We start from the raw sequence: 24,834 nt of genomic DNA on the forward strand, positions 1-24,834 counted from the left end.
CCTTGGAACTGTGATAACAAACTGACCTTTGGTTTGACAGAATCATGCAGACATTTGTTACACAGCAGTGGAAACAGAGCAAAGAAAAATCTAGTTGCCTGCACAACAAGAAGCTGTCAGAGAAGAAAGTGAAGTCTCCCCTGCATCTATTTTCTACCTTGCGCAGGTGGGTAACAGACGTCTTTCCATCGTCTTACTAAACGCTGCACCTGTGATATTCCATGCTTATTTAATTCAAAGCATTCTTGCTACAGTGTTGGCATCTGTTTATTTTCTTTATGACTTTAAAGAACAGACCAAGTTACATCCATTCCATCAAAAAACACGGATACTCATTTCTATGTTTTGAGTTTGTGTTTCCTTTACATGGGTTAAATTTACTAAAGTTACATTGTTTGGTTTCTAATCACATAGTTTTCCCTACCAAAATTAGTCCTTCATAGGGCTCTGGGATAGGTAGGAGGGAAAAACAAACTGGACAAAGCTTTTTTGCTTTCCAGGAAACATAGAATTCAGTCCCTGTGATCTTTCCATACATATTTGGTTTCCATTTTGGCTGGATAAGCTGGATTAAAAAGACATGGTATTTGTAACAGAGTTGAGTTGATTGAGCCTGACAAGTGTTCTCCATGGTCTGTTGCACTCACGATTTGCCCTGTTAATTGTTGCATTTTGAAGGTCGCCAAGCTATCCTCCCCCTGGTTGTGGAAAAAGCAAATCCAAACTGAAATCGGAGCAAGACGGGATCTCCAAGACGCATAAGCTGCTGCGGAGGACTTGTTCCAGCACAGTCAAGACGGAGGACGTGTGCGCCCCGAAGCCACACAGGACCTTCGGTCGCTCGCTGTCCAGCGACCCCCGGGCTGAGCAGGCCGTGACGACCATTAAGTCACACAAGCTCTTGAACCGTCCCTGCCCTGCAGCCGTCAAGCAGGAGGACTGCCTCGCTCTCAAGTCGCACAAACTCTTGACTCGCTCTTGTTCTGGAGACCCGCGCTGTGAGCACAACGCCAGCCTGAAGCCTCACAAACTGCTAAGCAGGTCTTATTCCAGTAACCTCAGAATGGAAGAATTATATGGACTCAAGAATCACAAGTTGCTCAGCAAGTCTTACTCCAGTGCCCCCAAGTCATCCAAAACGGAGCTTTTCAAGGAACCCAGCGCAGAGGGCCGGAGGCTCTCTCTTACCTCAGGGCTCATTGGTATCTTAACACCATCATCATCTTCATCTTCCCAGCCTGCTGTGCGTACATATTTTCATCTTGAGTTCTTAAATGTCAGCTAAGGGGCAGTAGAGGGTTTTGTTAGTTTGTTTGTTTTGTAAGATCTGGGAAAGGAAAGAAGCACAGTTTTGTTTTTGTTTTTTAAAATTTACAATTTTTTTCTTTTGGATGTTATTTTGCATACCAGACATTTGCAACCGGTACTGGAATGTTGGTTTTGATTCTGAAAAAATAAATGTGGCTGTCAATTTGATGTCTAGTCCAGAGTCCTGTCACGGGAATGAATGCTACTAAAAATGGAAGGAAGTCCGTTGGATTCACAGAGCCTGTCCTTTTAAGCAAGCATAGCATTTTTAATGTTTTATTGAGTAGGTTTATCTAATCTCTGGTTTTCTCACAAAAGTAGTGGAGCTCAGAGTTTGTCTGATAATTTTTTTTTTTAGGATAAAAATTGTTGATGTTTTATTTAATTTATTTATTTCCAATAATTAAGAGTGGTGTCCTTCCTATTGTATATAAGAGGACAACTTTGCCCATGAACTTGTGGAGAGAAGTAACAGTTACAGCTGTATCCCTGAGACTCACTTAAAGCTGCTCTCAGTGTCTACTTTATGAAACTGAAGTCACTTTGTCCTGAAGCTGTTTTGCATGGGGAGATGGGCCTGGGAGGTGACTGTATTAAAGCTTAAGTACTTTGGGTGGTATTTATTGGGAGTCAGTCTTACACAAAGTTTACCTCTAGAGTAATCAGCATTATAGCCAGTTTCAGATAAAGAAACAGACCTATCTTATGTATATTAATTACATAAAAGAATTGACAAAAAGTTTTGTTTTTCTTTTAGTAAATTTGTGTTTGTGTGTGTTAGGGAGGAACGTATTTAACTCTTTAACTATTAATACAGATATACCAAGCAATAGATGAAAATGAAAAAAAATAAGATACATTTTCAGAAAGTTGTGGTGCTCTTGTATAGATTCATTTCTAAAATTACATTGTAAATTATACCATGAAATTTTATTTGTGTTAAGAAAATGTATATGAGTATGTTGGTAATTTTAGGTGGATATCCCCAAAGCCCATTTCTTCTCAAAACTAAGTATTAAAGACATATAGAAAAGTAATTATGTCAGAGTTACATAGTAGAAAGTTTCCCATGGTTAGTTTCACCTAAGAAAGATAATTTCGGATATTCTGTAAAAGAATATGTCTTAATGTCCTCCTGTATGGTTAAGCCTAATACAGTAGTTTAGTATTGTACCCCTTACAGCAGCTGTCTAGTACGTCCTTGGAGAAATAATTCTATCTGATTGTAAAATGAGATTGAAATAATCTAAATGAGGAAGTGGGAGCAATCAGTGATGAGTAATAGGGGCAACGAGTTTTTGTGATCATTTAAAGATGCCACTCATTTTTATTAGAAGATCAGAAATTAAGAATGCTGCTCATTTAGTTTAAACAAAGATTGCAATAGTAATGGAGGAAAGGGCATTATACTAAATTCTAAAATCTCGATGTCATAATCAGTGATTTAATTCACATTACAGGTGATCTTAGATCACATCTGTATTCACTGTTGCAAAAGTAAAAGGCTATAATTTATATATTTTCCTAATTAAAAAATTATTTTCTTCTCCTTTGCTTTTTATAGCCAAATGGTGCCAAATGTATTCCAATACGAGACCGTGGCTTCCTAGTGCAGGTATGAGCCAAGCCTCCATCCGTTGTAGGAATAGTTTAGCCTTTAGTGGGTTTTCAAATCCTTCATGAACTTGACTTCATTCTTTCTCTTTATTGTCTTATTCAGACGATTGAGTTTGCTGAACAGCGGATCCCTGTGTTGAATGAATACTGTGTGGTTTGTGATGAGCCACATGTGTTTCAAAATGGCCCCATGCTTAGGGTAAGTTCTCATTGGTGGAATGGCAGTTTAGAATATAAATGAAGAGGGTTAAGATATAAGAATAAATAAGTAAATAACTGCATTTACAGTAAATACTCTCTATTGAGCCAGTTACGTAATACACGAAGTCATAATTTTGACAAATGAGTCACTATTTCTGAAGGAGTCTGTGAAAGATCAAGCTGTTTCGTATTAGCAAAATGTTTCGTTTCTCACATGTGCTTATCTATCACTTCATTGTCTATTCATCTATCTCTATATCCATCCATATCGATATGTATATATATGTAAACTTGTAAACACTGTTTTTTCAAAAAAGCACAATTTAAAGATAGTTAATACAGAGAGTAGACGGTAGTCATTGTTCCAGTTAGAAGAGGTATGTAGTAGAATCTGGAGAATTAGAGTAAAGATTTCGAAAAAATGCCAACTCACTAACACATGTGTGGCATTATTGAGTATGGAAATAAGAATCAAAGTATAAGTGGTATTTTGGGGGAGAATTATCCAATATCCTATATCTCAATTGGATAATTGGAATTATTATCCAATTATTTCCTTCAAAGAGTTTATAGTTTATATCTTACATTTAAGACATTGATCCTTTTTGAGTTAATTTTTGCTTATGATGTGAGGTTGTTGTCCAGATTCATTCTCTTGCATGTAGATATCTAGTTGTCTAAGCACCATTTGTTGAAAAGACTCTTCTTCCCCAATTAAATGATCTTGTCTCTCTTGTTGAAAATGATTTGACCATAGATATTTTTGATTTACTGGTCAACTCTTAATTTTACTCCACTGATTCGTATGTCAGTCCTTATACCTGTACTATACCGTCTTGACTAACTGTAGCTTTGTAGTGAGTTTGAAATGAAGAAGTGTGAGTCCTCCAACTTTTTTTTTTATAATATTGCTTTCACTGTTTGGATCCCTTGCATTTCCATATGAATTCTAGGGTCAGCTCATCTGCCAAAAAGGCAGATGGAATTTTGATAGGGTTTGCTTTGGGTCTGTCAGTCAATTTGGGAAGTATTGCCATCTTAATATTAATCCTTCCAATCCACGAATGCAGGGTATCCTTCCATTTATCTAGATCTTTTAAAATTTCTCTTTACACTGTTTTTTAGTTTCAGTGTTCAAGTCTTGCACATCCTTCGATAAATTTATCTTTAAGTAGTTTATTCTTTTTGATGCTGTTGCCACTTCTAATCAACATTGTACTGGAGGTTCTAGCCAGGCAATTAAGAAGAGAAGAATAATAGAATGTATCCATATTGGACAGGAAAAACTAAAGCAATCTGTTTGCAGATGACTTGAGCACTGTGTGCCAGGCACCCTGTATAGACATTTTGCATACTGCTTCTTTATTTGATTTTCACAAAACTCTGTGGTTTAGGTAGGTATTTTTGTGCCCATGGCGCAAATAAGGCGGTTAAGATTCAAAGAGATTAGCCGATTTATTTAGCATCACCCAGCTATATGAGTGGAAGCTGAACTTTGAACCTGATTTTGTCTGACTTCAAAAATGCATCACAAACATTTATTGAAGGCTTTATGAGTATAACGCACCACACTAGATTCTGTTGCACTTTTTAAGAGAGATTTGTCCTGTCCTTAGGAATATATGTTTGAAGAGATGAATTGCAAAGCCTAGAAATAGGTACTTTTATTAGAAATTTTTTGTATTTCAGGATTTATACTTTAAAACATATATAATATCCATTTATGACCATAACGACTCAGGCTTTATGATATATTTGTTTCATTTTATTTGTTTATGGGAAACATATAAAAGAGTTTTTTCTTGCCACCCATATGCTATTTTTTTCCATATGCTATTTTTTGACAGTCAGTTATTCCTCTCAAAGAGATATAGTGTTATTCCAAAACCCAACGTAACTAAATCAGAATTTATTAAATATTTGTGCAAGATTGTTATTTTGAGTCAATACACGGAAATGTATAGTTACGATGAGAGGAGAGAGGACCCTTTAACCATGTCAGTTTATCCCAGTAAGGAGGCCTGTTTTTACTTTGTGGTTGTGCATCTGTGGCTCTTGATTTATTTCTTGATCCATGGCAATGACATTTTCCTTGCCGTAGATAATAGTAATGTTATTAATGGCATAAGCTTTTTGAATGCTTTTTATGTAATCATGTTTTTGAAGTGCCTTATATGGATTATCTTATTTAATCCTCAAAATAACCCTATTAGGCAGGTATTAATACTGTCCCTGCTCTATAGATGAGGAAAACCGTAATTTTTTTTAATGTCACACTGCTTGTAAGTAATAGGGACAGGATTCAAACCCTGGCAGAATGGCACCAAGGCCACGGGTCTTAATCATGATGCTACTCTTGACTCATGTGCTTGAATTAACTACATTTATGTCCTGGAAATTTACCACACATATTGTTGGGAGTTTGCTCTTTACGGTTTAATTGCTGTTGGTTCATTCCTATAATAGGTGATAGAAATATCATAGTTGATGTTAGTATTCTCTTTGCCTTGCTTCAAGTTCTGTTTTACTTTATCTTTCTGCACCAATGAAGTTTGCTGTCTCTTTCTAGAAATGGAAATGTTTTTGTAAACAAGAGAGAAAACGTTTTCTAAATAAATGTAGCTAGTTATCAGGTGGTTTTATGTTGCTTCAATTCAGACTGTTATCTAAGGAAATCAGAAAACTTACTTTGGTTTCTTAAATAGTAAGATAAGTGACATATGAAATCAGATCAGGAAATGAAAATAGAGAAACATCTCATAGTCAAAGGAAGAAAAGTAAACAAAACTACCTCCTTCACCTAAATCAGGTATATATTCATTTTTTCTCTCTCTTTCTTACGTTTACATCGCGACATGTTTTACTATAATTTCAATAATGTACATAGTGTATAATTTCAATAAGGTATAACAATTATTACAAATATAATATTCAGCCCATATAACACATTAAAAACTGCAGTAAATCCTCGAGCTATAAAGAGGATAAGTCATAGCCCCATAGGGTGATTGAATAGGTTAGATAAAACTCGATTTCCGTAGATTTTTCTGCCTAATGTTTATTACGTTTGTTAGATCTTTCTCTGTCAAAATTCAAATTGTTTCTTATATTTTGTCTCTTTTCTTCAAGGCTGATTGTTTTTTAAATAACCTAAGTCCCCTTTTACCCCTATTTCCCAAAAGTCCTAAAATTTTACTCCTTTCCTATTCTGCCACTTTACTCAGAGGTCTAGGTAAGCATGTCACACTTTTGCAACATGAAGAACTACTTATTTAGAAATACCACAATGCTCTGATTTTCTCTTTTGTTTATAAAGGTTATAAATATCACTCTCAGGTGTGAGTCCTGACATGTAGTGCTGTGGATCTGCATAAAACTCACAATATCAGGAGGGTTGTTCAGAGTCCCAGAATTGCAGTTCGGCAGTACAGTCTGCATTGTGATCAGAAAACCAAACCCCTGGTTCTCTACGTTTTGGAATCAGCTAGTGTTAATGCGCTGGACTGTCTTGGAGATGCTTTAAAATGTTGATTTTGGTCTTCAAGTGTGTTCGCAAAACAAGCAAACAAGGAGTTACTGCCAAAATCACCACTGCTTTTATCAGCCTCTAAGTTCCTAGTGCCCTTGTCTTTTTGTTAGTGTCACATTAAACACCCAGTTCTTGGATCAATGCAGGTGTTTGTCTTCTCTGAACCCTGTACGTGAGCTGCTGAATCCTGTTGGAAAAAACCACTCGTGGTTGTGTGGCTTACTATCCCTACAAAGTTGGAACTTTGTCAGTGATATTGGAGGCTCATTCTCTGTGTCCCTGGTTAACAGACTTTCCTGTTTCTCACATCAGTATGTGATGTGGGAATTATGATTTCCTTTTCTTCTCCTGCTGTGTGAAAATGTCCCACATTACTTGCTCTGGATTATCAGGCCTGAGATGCTACTGTCACCTCTTGAGAATAATGCTCTTTCCTACTAAAGCAAGGTCAGAGAAACCTGCGAGTCTAATAATTTTGTGGTCCAGTCTTGGCCGTGGACCATAGACAAATGTTTGTAACTAAGGTTCTTATTTTCAAAGTGAAAATTGACAATACCCAGCTATAATTTGGTCATAGCATAAGGCACTCCCATGACCATTTTTTTGGAAACTGAGTATGTGGGTCAACCTGGGTATGTCCCATTTTACCTTGAGGAAAACAGGTAGGTCTTCTTGTATTTAGGTCTGATGTTAAAGAATGGATGAAAAAGCATAGGCTATTTTCTCCCTGCTCCCCCTCAACGCATTTTGTAGAAGTTAACATTTCAAGTTCTGAAATAAAGGCTAAACTAAATAGTTATGCCAAAAAACTTTCAGTTCAAAAATATAATTATTTTTACATCCAAATTGAACAGAAATTGGTTTTAATGTTCAAACAACTTTAGTTTTATCGGGCAATAGGGATCACCATGTATAGTGGGGACTAACCAGGCCTGATCCTATTTTATTGTGGATCTGTCTTGATCTCTGTGGGATTCCTGTCTTTCTTAATGGACAGTAAATCTTTCCCTACCCCAAATGTGTCTGTCTTCCGAACCATGAAAAGCAGCCAAAGTACTGACTATAAAACTGGAAACACAGAGAATTAAAGGCATATAGGTTTTGTGTTTCCAGTAGATATTCTTAATTATTCTCATATGTTTTCAACACTTGTTTTTAAATTATGAAGTTGTATTTACATTGTTCATTTCTTTTTTAGCAAGACATAGTGTAGCAACAAATTAAGAATTTTGATAAACTGCGGGTATGAAAATAAAAATACCACTTCATGATATGCTTCAATGAAAATTCTTATTAAACACTAATTTTTGTATATACATTGGGTTAAAACAAGTAGAAGAGACAGCTTATCCAGGTTACCTAATACTGTTAATATTTAAACGGCTCTGTATACCTCAGGGAGATTTTATAAACCATATCTCACTTGGTTCTCTTTCTCACTTAGTCCTTTTATCAACCTGGTGAACTAGATCTGATTTTATCCCTGTTTTATAGCTAGGAGAACTGAACTGTGCACATATGCTCCAACTGGAACAGTATCCACTTTTATCTGTTTTATATATTGGGCTTACATGAAATATTTTGTTTGAAAAAAAAGACCATGGCAAAAAAAGGTTTGAAAACCACTCACCTACACTGTGTTATATATAAATACATAGCTAGATTCTCTTGAGTTGTGTCATTTCTATTTTCAGTAGGAAGTAATTTAAATTCATTGAAAACACAAAGTTTCTAAAGTGCAGTTAGGTTCTAAAATATTCTTTAGGGCTTAAAGCCATTTTTTTGAAACATGTTTTTACTGCTCACATTTAAATTGCTTTGATTCAAATAAAATTAAAAATGTATTCATCTTAGCTTAAAAATTTCTAAAATGAATCTTAACTTAGGGACATATAAAGTTCCCCATGTTTTTAAATGGTGCATAATGAATATTATATTGCGGATATATTATGTATGTTATGTGTAATGGCAGGAGGGAATTGCCATGGTTTTGCAGTTTACATTATAGGGACTAATTTTTTGAAGGCAATATAATAGTATAACCTTAAGAATAGATAATATTTTATAAATTGAAGCTAATAGATTTATTGTAAACTCGAATTAGTAAATAATGTACATTTTGGGTGACATTTAGGCATACATACTTTGCATTAAAGTATGTTTAATAAAACACACAATTTCACTTATCTAGCGATAGCTATTCAATGACTACATTTTACTTTGAATCGATGCTGGAGTTTTCTGTGCAAATGATATAGTTATAGCAGAATTTGTTGGGAGCACGGTATTGGCTGGAAGTTGGCTCAAGGTGGGAGAATGCTAATTACAGTATAACTGCATATTTTATTAAGGAAAAATGAATCAGTTTCTTTCCTTGAATAGGATGTGCTTTCTGTGAGACATCTAATCTTGATTACTTACAATTTGAGAACTTTCTTTTAGTACGCCATCTTGTGTTGACATTTTGAACTCCTCTCAAATAAAATGTGGATAAACATGGGAGAGGGTCAGTGATCTACAAAAACTACTTGGCAAATTGTTGTATCAAAATTAAACTCATTTATATCTTGAATACTCTATAGAATGTTCAAGTAAAAAATGATTGATATAACATTGTTGCTTTAAAAATTCACTGGCATTTACTTAGTATGGTGTTAAATAGTACATAAATTATTCACAATATTGCTACCTCTATAGTTGCTATTTTAAAAAGAAAGGAAGAAACATAGGCAGAACACTCTATGACATAAATCACAGCAAGATCCTTTTTGACCCACCTCCTAGAGAAATGGAAATAAAAACAAAAATAAACAAATGGGACCTAATGAAACTTAAAAGCTTTTACACAGCAAACGAAACCATAAACAAGACCAAAAGACAACCCTCAGAATGGGAGAAAATATTTGCAAATGAAGCAACTGACAAAGGATTAATCTCCAAAATTTATAAGCAGCTCATGCAGCTCAATAACAAAAAAACAAACAATCCAATCCAAAAATGGGCAGAAGACCTAAATAAACATTTCTCCAAAGAAGATATATGGACTGCCAACAAACACACGAAAGAATGCTCAACATCATTAATCATTAGAGAAATGCAAATCAAAACTACAATGAAATATCACCTCACACCAGTCAGAATGGCCATCATCAAAAAAATCTACAGGGCTTCCCTGGTGGTGCAGTGGTTGAGAGTCCGCCTGCCAATGCAGGGGACACGGGTTCGTGACCCGGTCCAGGAAGATCCCACATGCCGTAGAGCAGTTGGGCCCGTGAGCCATGGCCGCTGAGCCTGCGCGTCCGGAGCCTGTGCTCCGCAGCGGGAGAAGCCACAACAGTGGGAGGCCTGCGTACCGCAAAAAAAAAAAAAAAAAAAAAAAAAAAATCTACAAACTATATGCTGGAGAGGGTGTGGAGAAGAGGGAACCCTCTTGCACTGTTGGTGGGAATGTAAATTGATACAGTCACTATGGAGAACAGTATGGAGGTTCCTTAACAACCTAAAAATAGAACTACCATACAACCCAGCAGTCCCATTACTGGGCATATACCCTGAGAAAACCATAATTCAGAAAGAGTCATGTACCACAATGTTCATTGCAGCTCTCTTTACAATAGCCAGGACATGGAAGCAACCTAAGTGTCTATTGACAGACGAATGAATGAAGAAGACGTGGCACATATGGAATATTACTCAGCCATTAAAAGAAACGAAATTGAGTTATTTGTAGGGAGGTGGATGGACCTAGAGTCTGTCATACAGAGTGAAGTAAGTCAGAAAGAGAAAAACAAATACTGTATGCTAACACATATATATGGAATCTAAAAAAAAAAAAAAAGGTTCTAAAGAACCTAGGGGCAGGACAGGAATAAAGACACAGACATAGAGAATGGATTTGAGGACACGGGGAGGGGGAAGGGTAAGCTGGGACGAAGTGAGAGAGTGGCATGGACATATATACACTACCAAATGTAAAATAGATAGCTAGTGGGAAGCAGCTGCATAGCACAGGGAGATCAGCTCCGTGCTTTGTGTCCACCTAGAGGGGTGGGATAGGAAGGGTGGGAGGGAGATGCAAGAGGGAGGAGATATGGGCATATATGTGTATGTATAGGTGATTCACTTTGTTATAAAGCAGAAACTAACACACCATTGTAAAGCAGTTATACTCCAATAAAGATGTTAAAAGAAAAGAACCGTTATAAGAGGAAATTCCAAATGCTAATGAACATGTCTAAAAAGGTTATTCCACGAATAATCAAAGAAATTCATAATATAGCACTTTCCTTACCAAATAAAAAAAAGGAAGATAAAATTATTCTTATAAGAGTGTAATGTGTAGTTCTACTTCAGATTTTTCAGTATGATAGCAAACTTTCTCTTCTCCCCACCAAAAGCAAGTTTTCTATCGTACCTGATTTCCTTCTTCAAACAGTTGCAGTAACAGGATATTCCTAGAAATCAGCCTTACAAATTTGAGTATGGGAAGAAAGTCCACTTTTCAGTAAAAAAAAATGCGGGAAAGAAAAGGAGCGTCTATAAAGTAATTAATCCATAGCTTTACATTAAGAACGTAGGTTTATTTTTTAAAATAATGGGTCAGCTGGTAAGTCCATGTAATTTGGAGATTTAGAGGTTTGAGTATAAACAGATGTGGCAGCGGGATGAAATAGTAATTCAGGAGAAAACATCGAACTGTTGTTGCTCACCTGTTAGCCAAGATAAAGACCAGGAGGTCTGGGTGAAATTGGTAAAAAATCATTTGAGACAAAGTCAGGGTGGCACATGAATACCTAGGATTGGCTACAAAGTGTGGTGATAGAATATTCGAATTTCAAATAATTATCTTCCCAAAAAATTATCTTCCAATCTAGTTTAGCAGAATATTTTATTTCATTTTCATTTATATTGCATAAGGCAACAATTTGGTACCAAAATGGTAGTTTCTACTTATATTCCCTGAATATGTGTGTGAACACACGTACATACATCCATAGATTTTAGGATGATCACAAAATAAGTACAATTAATTATCCAGGGTTCAAATAAAAAAATAAAAACCAATCATTACTCATATATACTAAATGAGCCTTATCCTGATGTTCAGCTTTGGGATTGATGGATTTTAGTCATAAAAAATTTATTTCGCAGTAGTATTATCAAAAACGAAGTACCTTCTGTGTCTCTGTTTACTTCCTCAGTGAACTTTGGGTGTCTGGTAGAGTACACGTATTAATTCCTATGGCCCTTTATGATTTCCAAGGTTTATGTTCCCCGAGTTCTTGTTTGTGTATAGTTTCACTATCCTCAGACACCAGTACAGTGTTTGACACTATAGTAAATATGCAATAAAATGGTTGATGTTATTATTTCAGACCATACCATGCTCCCCTAAAGTAAACAAAAGAAGCAACCCAATGTCAGCGGGGGAAGTTGAGGAGGAAACATACATGCACGTACACATGAAAAAATAGATTAAGAATAGGTTAAATGGTAAAGTAAAAGAAAAAGTAGTAGAAATTGAACGGTCTGCTCTAAGTATATCCAAATATATGCAGCAGTATATATCGCTTGAGGCTGGATGAAGAGATTTTTCCAATTAGTTTCCTACCATAGGTAGTTTTTCCTGATGTTTCTGAAATAGAATCAAACTGTCCTTTTAAGGCTGACAAAGGAAATATATCAATTTATTTGTTTTGAAGATTCTCTTTGGGGAATGTCAATCAGAAATCTTTGTGTGATTGGTCCTGCTTTTTGTCTGCAAAGCTACCATGTGGGCCTATTCTGAACATAGAGGATGCTCAGAATGGGGCCATCCTTCCCCACTAGTTAAGCAGTAGATGAAACTATCCTCTGAAATGAGTGAACATAGGAGCAATGGCACTAACAAATGTGGCTGTCTGCTGTGCCGGGCACCACAGGCTGCATCGTGTTAGGCCTCATCAGCTGCCTAATGCAATGTAACTTGGGAGATAAGATAAATCAGGCAGATGACACTGTATCAGATTTGAAAGATGAGAGCTCTTCCAAAGCAATTGCAGAGTGTATATTTCAGTGCTGTTGACTCCAGGAGGTTATTGAAGTCAAAAGTCTTTCCAACAAAACCAATCTTTCAAGAGCTGGGTAGCAAGTAAGCAGAGTCATGCTATTTCTTCCAGAGAAAATTACCTAGGAAGAAATGGAATTCTCCTTTTTATATTTGTTTTACACAGCTTTGTGGTTAATAAGTATATCACCAGCTTAGGTATCTGCTTTTTTTTTAAGTGCATCTCATGTGCAAATGTGTATTAAACAGGCGAGGTGGATTTTCCAATTAAAGGATATTTTCATCTATTGCTAAATCATTCCAAGTGCAAGTGCCTAAAACTAACGAAAATGAATTTTTTAATCATATTTGTGACTCTGTATCAATAAATGATTATTTACTAATTGTTACCTAAATTTAGAAATTTAATTCTTTAAAGTGATATTTCTTCCCTTTTCCCCCGTCCAGTTTTATTGAGATATAAGTGACGTACAGCACTGTATAAGTTTAAGGTGTACAGCACAATGATTTGTCTTACATGCATCATGAAATGATTACTACAATAAGTTAGTGAATATGCATCATCTCATATTAATGGAAAATAAAATAACAAAAGTATATTTTCCTTGTGATGAGAACTCTTACGACTTACTCTCTTAACTTTCATATACACCAGTGTTAATTATATTAATTATGTTGTACATTATATTCCTAGTAGTTATTTATCTTATAATTGGAAGTTTCTACCTTTTGACCACCTTCCTCCAATTCCCCTTCCCCCCACCCCTCCACCTCTGGTAACGGCAAATCTGATTTCTTTTACTACGAATTTGTTTGTTTTTGAAGTATAATTGACTTACATACAACACTTCGTTAGTTCCTTGTGCACAACATAGTGATTTGAAATTTCTATACATTACAAAATGATCACCATGGTAAGTCTAGTTACCATCTGTCACCGTACAAAGATACTGCATTATTACTGACTACCTTCCCCACACTCTACATTTCATCCCTGTGACTCATTTATTTGGTAACTGGAAGTTTGTACCTCCTAATCTCTCTCACCTATTTCTCTCATCCTACCACCTACCTCCCTTCTGGCAACCACCTGTTTGTTCTCTGTATCTATGACTGTTTATATTTTGTTATGTTTGTTCATTTGTTTCTTTTTTTAGATGCATGTAAGTGAAATCATACAGCATTTGTCTTTTCTCTGTTTGATTTATTTCAGTTAGCCTAATGCCCTCGAGGTCCATCCGTGTTCTCACAAATGGCAATATTTCGTTCTTTTTTGTGGCTGAGTAATATTCCATTGTATTTATACATATACCACATCTTTATCCATTCATCTGTCATTGGGCACTTAGGTAGCTTCCACATCTAGGCTATTGTAAATAATATTTCTTTTTAATATTCTAAAACTTTGCATTTTCTATTTATTATGAAGAATGTCATACATTTAATTTAGGAATTGGAGGATGGGGAAAAACTGTTGAATTGATTCCCTTTTCTTTTGTAGCCTACTGTGTGTGAACGAGAGCTGTGTGTATTTGCTTTTCAAACCCTGGGAGTAATGAATGAAGCTGCTGATGAAATAGCAACTGGAGCTCAGGTAGTAACATGTGATACTAACTATTCTATATTTTTATTTGAAAAATTTATTCTGATCCACTAGCTAACTTTACCTTTCTTTGGGATGAATTTTTGATAGTTTCTTGATAGATTAAGAAAGCAAACCAGCATTTGATATTTCTAGATAGAAACTAAATTTTGCCAGCTTTATCTAATGTGTGTTTTTTGTCCTTTTGCAATTGCCAAGAGGAGAAGTTAAACCAACTTTAATTGTTTGAAAAATAATTACGTTTATTTCTTATATGGTGAAATTGAGATACTGAAACCCTTGCACTTGCATTATGTAATGTTTATTTGTAAAGTTATAGTGCCATAAAATGGAAGCCAATTTATTTTTAAAACTTAGGTGAAAAGATAATGGACAGAACATGTAATAAAAAGAGAGCATTCAATTTTACAATAGCAGTGTTTATGACATAGGAAGGAAAATATAAAAACAAAGGAACAACTTGAAAGTAGAGAAGCATCCCATGTTTCTGGAAAGGAAAAAAATCTGTTGTAAAGATGCCAAAATTTATTACTTCATGCAATGTCATTAAAATTTCAACTAGTTTTTGTTCATTTATGGAACCTGACTGAAATACTAATAAATAGATGAGAAAAAAATTACAGAAAACAAAAAATAATGAGTGTTAATTAAGTGAGGCTAGACCAACCAAATACAAAACCATATTATGTAATCCTATGATATTTTGAAAAAATATAGTACTGGCAAAGAGTAGAAAGTCAGATTATCCCCAAAATAGGTCAAGTTATAAATACATTTAATACATATTAAAGGAGGTATCACATTATATTGTAAAATAAAAATGGTTTAGTGAAGGTGGGAACAAATGACCTACAACATGGGGGGGGGAAACAGGTTATCTCTTTATGCTGTGTGCAAAAACAAATTCCAAATGGCTTAAAGAATAGTTTTGTTTAAAAGTATTATACCCACACTAGAGGAGGGTTGAATTAAGCGTGCACAGCCTAGGTAGGGCCTCAGGTTCATGCATTTATGCAGATACAAAAAATCATGAAGAAAAATATCAACAGATCTGAGTCCATACATACTTCACACTTTTTACTTGAAAAAATAGTGAACGCTAAGAGCTAACACACTTATGAAAAAGTGTGTTTTGCTACAAACTTAATTACATAGAAGCTCATAAAAATTGAGACAAAAAACATGAAGATCATCACAAATTAATAGAGGAAATGAATGCACAATTCACAAATATGGACCTATAGTTAGTAAAGAAACATGAGAAAATACTTAGTCTCACTAAAAATCAAAGGAAGCTAAATGTAAAAGACTTTTATAAAATTCACAAAGATGGGTGGAAAGAATGATCACGCAACAGACATCTGGTCATTCTTATAGTAAGTATCAAATGCCTGCTATGTAACAGGCAGTACACTAGACTAAGATACAACAGTTAACACAGACAGCCCATGCCTCATGGATTTAGACTCCCTGAACCTCGTTATTTCACTGATTACCTAGACTGAGATGCATCCACTTGATGAAATTTTAAGGACCATATTTGTGATGTAATGGGTTATAAATGAAAATAATGCAAACAGAACATTGATCATATGCGATGTGAAAAATGATTCCATGATTAAAATAAATTTCAAAAATGCAGCTTAATATTGCCCCTATACCCAATGTGCACAAATTTGCATACTAAAAGCTCTGAGAATCCCTAAAACTGAAGAAAATGACTAGCCTATACTTAGAGGGTTTCTCAAATGTATCTATCCATGGTGAGTCTTTATCTCTTTTTAAAAATGGTAACATTTGTCTCATCCCTTGAAACTAATATTGCTCGAAAAAAGGTACTTTAATATATGCTATTTATAGCTATGTAAAAATAAACTTTACACAGGTGTGTGTATGAGTGTACATATGCACATACATGTATATTTACATGGATATATGTGTGTATATATATGTATAATTTTTCAAGTAGTATAGTTAATATTTATGCATTTTACTGGAAGTAAAGTATCCCGCATACAATTTGAAAAGGGAAGGAAGTAAAGCCTAGAAATAAGGAATAATTGATTAGAAGGAAAACTAACATATTAACAGTAGGCTAGGTTGAAAGAATAATAGGTGCTTTTTCCCCTCTTACTATAGATACATCTCTAAAAATAATGGTTCTTAAAGTGAAATTACTTTTGGATTATATAATGATAGTAACAAGGCACAAATACTCGATCAGATCAATTCAGTGATTCAACTCTAAAGATCAGTATCCAAAAATCTCAGAGAATTTAGTGATTCTGCTCCAAAGTCAATGCGGAATATTCCTTTCACCACTTTAAAGGAGATACCCCAATATTCTGGTTATAATCCTGGAGATTACATGGAAATGGATTCCTTTTCTAAATAAAAACTGTATCTCTGTAGCCTTGTTGCATCAGTTGACTCCTGGATTTCTAATGGTGCTCTGAGGAGCTCTGGAGGTTGCAAGAACATTCTTCAGAGGGATCTGCAGGAGGCTGCGCTGTGATGAGAGTGTCTCAGCAGCTGGGATTCCAGGCCTCCGAGTACTGCTTTAACCAGAACAGCAGCTCCATTTTATTCTTTTATGTTTGGGGGCTCTCATATACAATTTTCTTTTTAAAAAAGAAAAGATAAAAGGAATTACTCTTGAAATGTTTGAAGGCCATTAGTCTACAATTTTAAATTCACTTCTTTTCCAGAATACATTGTACATCATTTTACTCTGTGGAAGAATTAGCATATGTAAATAGAGTACAAATCCAAACAGTGTAACGTAAACCTTTCTTTGTTCAAAGATTCTGAATGCTAACTCCTATAACAGATAAACCATAAAATTAAAGTGACTTAACATGGTAGGCTTTTATTTCTAACTCACACAACTGTTCGGTTAGAATGTTTGTTGGGCAGCTGTGTGATCTCTGAGGGAACCGGATTCCGTCCACCACATGAGTCTGCTGTCTTCAATACTGGCATACAGCAGAGGGGAAGGGAGAAAAGGGGAGAAAGAGCGCCTGTTTCTTCATCAGCTCAGCCCCTTTCCACTTTCTGTCCATTGGTTAAAACTAGTCTTATGGCCTGACTTAAACAAAAGGGGTAGAAATGTCGCTTGCAGTGCAGTTGCTCCCAGGCAGTAGTAGCCCTATACCTTGAAAGCAAGGGGTATGTAACTTCGGTGGACAGCAAGGAATTTTGCCAGGGTAGTTACACTGTTTCTTTTCAGTTCGGTTAACACATATATTAACAAAAATATTCTGTTAATTAACTTCTTTACCCCTACATCCATTATTTTCATTATAATTTACTTAAGTCCACTAGTGAAATTATTGGCAAAACAATGCATTTGCTTTTTTTGGTAGTTTTGATTGTTTTGAAGCTTTGGGCACAAGGTTTTTAATTAAAGTATTTGATTGGAAGGGGAACATTATTCAGGTTATTTTGTATCCATTTGTGCCTTTCTTGTTGTAGTGAAAAACACATAATGTAAAATTTACTATATTCATCATTTTTAAGTGCACAGTTCAGTAGTGTTGAGTATAGTCACATTGTTGTGAAGCAGACTTCCATAACTTTTTCATTTGCAGAACTGAAACTCTATACCTGTTGAAAAACTCCCATTTTCTCCCTACCCCCATCCCTGACAACCACTGTTCTACTTTCTGTTTCTGTGAATTCCATTACTTTAGATCTTTCACAAGTGTAGGCATATAGTATTTGACTTTTTGTGACCGGCTTATATCACTTAGCATAAAATGTCCTCATGGTTCATCCATTTTGTACCAGGTGACAGGCTTTTCCTTCTTTAGGGTGAATAGTGTTTCATTATATGTGTATACCCCATTTTGTTTATCCATTCACCCGTCAATGGATATTTTGGTTGCTTTCACCTCTTGGCTGTTGTGGATAATGCTGCTGTGAACATGGGTGTGCAAACATCTCTTCAAGATCCTTCTTTCAATTCTTTGGGACATATACCCAGAAGTGGGATTGCCACTTACAGCAGGATCATATGGAATTTCTACTTTTAGGTTTTTAGAGGAACCTCCATACTGTTTTCCATAGTGGTTACACCATTTTACAGTCCCATCAACAGTGCACAAGGGCACAAATTTCTCCAGCTGCTCACCAACACTTTTTATTTTCTGTTTTTTTGATAGTAGCCATCCTAATGATTGTAAGGTGATATCTCACTGTGGTTTTTATTTGCATTTCTCTGATGACTAGTGATGTTGAGTATCTTTTCATATGCTTTTTGGCCATTTGTATGTACGGCTTCTTAAAAGAAATGTCTATTCAGTTCTTTTGCCCATTTTAAAATTAAGTTTATATGATTTTTTATTGTTGAGTTATAGGAGTTCTTTATGTATTCTGGATATTAACCTCTTATCAGATAAATTATTTGCAAATATTTTCTCCCATTCCATGTTGTTTTTTCACCCTCTTGATTTTGTCCTTTGATGCATAAAAGTTTGATAGAGTCCTATTGTCAATTTTTGCTTTTGTTGCCCATGGCTTTGATGTTATATCTAAAAAATCACTGCTAGATCCAATGTCGTAAAGCTTCCCCCTGTTTTCTTGTAGGAATTTTACAGTTTAAGGTTTTATGTTTACATTTTTATTCTATTTTGATTTAATTTTTGTGTGTGGTGTAAGATAAGGGTCCAGCTTCATTCTGCTGCATGCGTATATCCAGTTTTCCCACCCTCATTTGTAGAAAAGACTGTCTTTTCCCCATTGAGTGGTCTTAGCACCCTTGTCAAAGATCATTTGATCATACATACATGAAGGGTATGTATTTTTACAAAGCTTCAAATGCATCCTATGACATACAATTTTTTAAGGTATTTATAAGATTGTACCAATTCATGGCCCCAAAAGTTTCAGAAAAGGCTCTTTCTCAGGATTCTTGCTTGGGTTTTACTATATTAGGAGACCAGATAATGCTGAAGACAATTTGTATCTGGGTTACGGTGCATCTTCCTGGATGAGTATGAGTATGGGAGAGGAAAACAAAAAGGAGGGTTTTAATTTGTCTTTATTATTATTATCTGTTGCTTGGAATCCAATTTACTGCAAACACACACACACACATAAATGGAATAGTGTGGTAGAAACATACTAGCTGTTTCAGTTCTACTGTTTTCTGAGTAAGTCCTGTGGGTATCTATGTCTGTGTACTTTGGAATGTGTTACTTATAGATCCTATACCCGATGGCTTGAGTGTTGCTAATTATTTTAGGTCACTGGAAATTCTGGATGCTGTGATTGGGTGGATGTGTTTTGTGAGTATACACACAACATAGTGAGCCCTACTGTCATTAGGTCAAAATACCCCCTCATTAACCATAAGAATCAAAAATTGTCCTACTCTTACTGTGCATTTTTTAAATGCCTGTTTCAAAACTTTCTGGAAATATCTTTCCCTATAAAGATTAAGTCAGCTGCTTCCTTATGAAGTCTCTTGTCTTTACCCTATAGGTACGTCCATTCTGATGAGCTCTGTCCGTTTAGACCGTATCGGCTTTCTTGATTCAGTTGCTAGAGCGTGTTGTTTTTGGGAACTAGGGAGGCGAGCCACGCTCTTGACTGCTGTGTCGCCTTGCCTCTTAGTGAATTGTGCGAAGGAGTCATAGACGCGCATAGGCATAAAGCCATCTTATTTAACAAATCAGAGGACATTAATAGCCTTTGTCAGAGGAGAGTAGGAAGAAGTAAGATGGTGTCAGGAGATTTACTGTCCTTGGGGCATGTCAGATTCATTTTCTGCAGTTTCCTTCCCCCGGAATGGTTTCTCCCCAGTTAGTCACGTCTCCGTCTCCCACTTCGCTCAGGTCTCTGTTGAAATGTCACCACATTTCCTGACCACGCTAAAATCGTCCCCCCTACGGCTTAAGTCTCTAATGCCAGCTTTATTTTTATAGCATTTACACTGCCAGACACTGTATGTCTTTAAGCATATATTTAACTGATTTTTCAGCACATCTTCTCCATTGAAAGGAAAATTTCACGAGACCTTTTCAAGGACCTGCCTTGTTCATTGTCCTTCCACAGAACCTACAACAATGTTAGCATGTAGTATGTGTTAATGACAAAGACATGTTAAAGACAGATATGAAGACGTGAGTAGTTGGAAGCAACACGTATTAGTCACTTTAATATGTGTCACTTTAAATAACACATATTAAAGTAACTTTAAATATTAGTTACTTTAAATTAATAGTCAGGTTTGGTCAAATTTGATCTAAAGTCCCAAATTACAGATTTCAGAGATCGCTAGCCATCCTGAATCTTTCCTAATTAACTACCATGAGAGGGAGAAACAATGGCAAAGCATTTGATGAAACCTGAAGGGTAGTAACTATCTTATGTATGTATTTCAAGGTGGTAGATCTACTAGTATCCATGTGTAGGTCCGCATTGGAATCTCCTAGAAAAGTTGTCATTTTCGAGCCATATCCTTCTGTGGTAGATCCTAACAATCCTCAGATGCTGGCCTTCAACCCGAGGGTAAGTAGTCGTCCTGGCACGTCAATCACAAGTTTCCTTTAACGATAACTGAGATTTGGGTCTCATTAGCTTTCTTCTTTCTTAGCTAAATTACTGTCTCATCGTATCCATGATCTGTCACGAACTCTGTATCCATTTAGCAAATATGATTCTTTTTCCACAAATTTGATTTACTTCCACCTTGTCTTTCATGTATCCTATTACTTCTCCTCTCCTTTTCTCCTTTAAAATCATTTTCCTAACTTTGCCTTCATGAAACTAGACCCATTTAATCCCCTCAAATTCTGATCTTTACACATCCCATCTGCATGGAAGGTAGGTAAATAACTATAATAAATTGGTTTATAATGGTCAATATGATTATTTTCATTTCATCGTATATTTTTTGAGATTCTAACTTATGTAATCTCATTTTAATTTTAAGGATCATGGGTTAAGGGACAAATTTTCCCTTTTCTTTTGTACTTTTAGTTCATCCTCTCTTGCCCTCCCCTCTCTCCCTCCCCAGTTATCTGAAGGTTAGTGAAAGTTTATTTCATATTGTTGATCAACTGATATTTCTTGAGAAAACAGTTTTATAAATATTCAGGGAAGTTTGGCAGAATTCTTCGATTTTCAAATTACATGAGAGTCCAAATTGCCTTAGTTTCTATTACTATTCATCTTGAAATCATTTTATGGAAACAAGGACTATATAAAATTCTCCTGGAAACACTTTCCCTCCTTCATAAGTGGCAACAGTGCACATATTTTCAGTGTGCTTTAAAATGAATTATCAGTTGAGTGTATGGTGTCATTTACACACTTATTAATCATACTTGTTTGGTAACAATCTTTCAATCAAAAGGAACTAAAAACAAAATGAAACTGTAAGATTTAAAGTGGATTTTTGTGTTTTAGAAGGATTCTGTGCTTACTTTATTCATCCTGGCTTAATTTTTTAGTGGTGACAACAAGAAGCAGGAGCCTGATATCTTTTGTGTATTTATAGCTTTTCCCCTGTAAGCTGAACATCATTTCATGTATTTACACTAAAATTGGCATTATTTTCTTTTTTCTTCCCTCTGACTCAGTTATAAATCCTATGTCCTTGAGCCATCTTATTAAAGTCTTCCCTTTTTTTTTTTTTTTTTTTTTTTTTTTTGTGGTTTGTGGGCCTCTCACTGCTGCGGCCTCTCCCATTGTGGAGCACAGGCTCCGGACGTGCAGGCTCAGCGACCATGGCTCACGGCCCCAGCCGCTCCGCGGCATGTGGGATCTTCCCGGACCGGGGCACGAACCCGTGTCCCCTGCATCGGCAGGCAGACTCTCAACCACTGCGCCACCAGGGAAGCCCAAAGTCTTCCCTTTTGTGTACACAACACAGTCATTGCTTTCAAATTGACCCTGATGGAAAATTCAGGTACAGAAATAATATGTCTCTCAAGTAACGTGCAGACTTGCAAAGGCTTACGGTGAATACTATTTTTTCCCCCATTCAAACAGAAGAAGAACTATGATCGAGTAATGAAAGCATTGGACAGCATAACTTCTATTAGAGAAATGACACAAGTAAGTTTATCATCTTGTGGTCTTGTACAGTTCAGTTTTGTTTGAGTGAAATTATATTTTTAAAATATCTGAGAGTACTGGCCATGTGGTGAAATGTAGACTTTTCTATTATATGAGAGTATAATTAAAATCATAAAAAAATGAAAATTGTTTTGTACTAGGATGTCTTAATTAAATTACATCAGTGTTTTGGCATGCTACCACTGTGACTTTGGAGGGTAATTGCATAATCATAATCTGAATGCTCGGCTCTCAAACTCAGACAAGAATTTGTTGGAATATCTTAAGGTAAAAGTTAAATCTGGTACCATCTTCCTCGACTGCCAATTTTAATTAATGGTAGTACTTTCAAAACATTTTAATGTTAAAATCAAAACTAATATTCTGTCAAATGTAAATTACACGTAAATAGTTTAGATGTAACACAGAATCTCAAAAGACACCAGACTCCTTGAGAGCATGAGTTTATATTTTTGACCATTAGGGAGGTTTTGGTGGAAGAGTTTGATGAGTAAGGATCAGGGTTTATTATGAAAGTCCAATATATCCCTGGGCAGGAGTCCAGCACTTGGAAAAGCACATCTTATTGAATTATTGAGGCCTTTCTACTGCCAAACACTTGGAGAAAGGTTTGAAGCTCATCATTACAAGTAGAAATTAACAATCTAATTGACAATACCACACATTATGGGTTGAGTTTGCATATGGTGGTTTCAAGGCTTGCACTGCCTCTAGAGGCCTTTGCAAGTTTATGGTAAGTATTACTCTGAGTCATTGCCTTTCTCTGGGGAGGGAGGGAACAGTGATTTCTCCAGTCTTGGGGCCCACAAAGCTTCTGTGCCACTCCCCCGCCCCCACTACCCCATCTACTCCATTTGCAGATGTGCATCCAAAGTACATTTTTTAAAAAGATTTATTCTTTCTTAAAATTTATTTATTTTATTTATTTATTTTTTGGCTGCATTGGGTCTTCATCGCTGTGTGCGGGCTTTTCTCTAGTTGTGGCGAGCAGCGGCTACTCTTGGTTGTGGTGCACAAGCTTCTCATTGTGGTGGCTTCTCTTGTTGTGGAGCACGGGCTCTAGGTGCATGGGCTTCAGTAGTTGTGACTCGCAGGCTCAGTAGTTGTGGCTCACAGGCTGTAGAGCGCAGGCTCAGTAGTTGTGGCACACGGGCTTAGTTGTTCCACGGCATGTGGGGTCTTCCCGGACCAGGGCTCGAACCCATGTTTCCTGCATTGGCAGGCAGATTCTTAACCACGGCACCACCAGGGAAGCCCAAAGTACATTTTCACATTCCCAAATTTGATTCTTGGTTCTTTTGATAGTTATTTATTTATAAAGTCAAATACTCATTCATCCATTCAACAAATGGTATGTGTCAGACAGTGGTAAACAAGAGATCCTTTAATTCACAAGTTATATTATTTGCTTAAAAGCCATCATTCTTTCCACCTGTTTTTCTGTGCCCTTTCTACATTATCAGAATTCCTTTTCAAGCAAACATTTATTATTTGTATAAGGAAAAGAAAACAATAAATGCATTTCCACTTAGGGGGAAAAAAGAACCTATTGCAGTACCTTACATACAATTAAACATTTTTGGTCACCAAAGACTTTGGTATAGGATATTTATACTATACCGTAGATCCAGAGCATTCTTGCATCTAAAAATAGCTACAAACCCTGACTCTGGGATCAGCTCTGTGCCAAGAATTGCTTCCTTTATTCTGGGTCATGTGTAAGCTATTTTAATAGGAGGCAATGGAGATGATTGCGTGTCAGCTTGGGAAGTTGGAGGCCCATGTGGTATAATTTGCTCATCAGTGATGTGGCCTGCAACCTTGAGCAAGTTGCTTAATTGCTTGATGCCTCAGTTACTTCATTGCCAAGATGGTAAATAGTAATGTTGGCTTCTCCCTCAGTGTACACTTCATAGGGATGCTGTCAGGTTTTATCCTGTCAAATTCTTTAAACTTCTCCAAATAAATATAACATTATACTGGCCTAAGTTGTCACAGACAGATTACCTTTCTTTCTAGGAAAATGTTAATTGTCTGGGTGAATACTTTTAAAAGAAGGGGTCATCGTCTTATGTAAATTTTGTCCAATTTTCTCATGTAAAGATCTACCCGAAGTCAGTACCCTCAGATATGAGCCTGAGTAGTAGCTATTACAAGTTTCGCTTTAATGTTAGTTAAATGTTAAAAATGTCAAAGAGAAACCAGACACTTGATAAAGGTGACAAGACAGATTTATTCAAGTACTGCAGTAGGGGAGAGAAACTTGCCGTGTGAGCTGAGATCACCTCCGAGTAAGGCAAGGTGACCGAGATTTTTAAAGTGAAAACAGAGAGGGAACAAAAAGGGGCTACAGAGAAGTGAAAATAGGGGGGGCTCTGGGGAAATGGAAATTTCAGGGGGGATAAGAGAATTACTGAAAGGTTAACTGTATGGGTTGGTACCTTT

The 24,834-nt window shown here is 36.0% G+C and overlaps 1 protein-coding gene across 2 annotated transcripts in view; it reads left to right on the top strand.

Moving 5' to 3' along the window:
- The window catches only part of PARP8 (poly(ADP-ribose) polymerase family member 8), a 185,335-nt gene that overhangs the window by 139,947 nt on the left and 20,554 nt on the right, over positions 1–24,834 (top strand). Inside the window, exons 12-18 of one of the 2 annotated variants that reach the window (XM_019930053.3) lie at positions 41–166; positions 679–1,243; positions 2,873–2,923; positions 3,029–3,124; positions 14,203–14,295; positions 20,692–20,817; positions 22,303–22,368. In XM_019930053.3, coding sequence (XP_019785612.1) covers positions 41–166; positions 679–1,243; positions 2,873–2,923; positions 3,029–3,124; positions 14,203–14,295; positions 20,692–20,817; positions 22,303–22,368 — 1,123 coding nt within the window. The remainder of the gene's footprint in view (positions 1–40; positions 167–678; positions 1,244–2,872; positions 2,924–3,028; positions 3,125–14,202; positions 14,296–20,691; positions 20,818–22,302; positions 22,369–24,834) is intronic. The other variant, XM_019930054.3, reaches the window with a different exon arrangement.

This window comes from Tursiops truncatus, chromosome 3, assembly GCF_011762595.2.
Source record: "Tursiops truncatus isolate mTurTru1 chromosome 3, mTurTru1.mat.Y, whole genome shotgun sequence".
NCBI lineage: Eukaryota > Metazoa > Chordata > Mammalia > Artiodactyla > Delphinidae > Tursiops > Tursiops truncatus.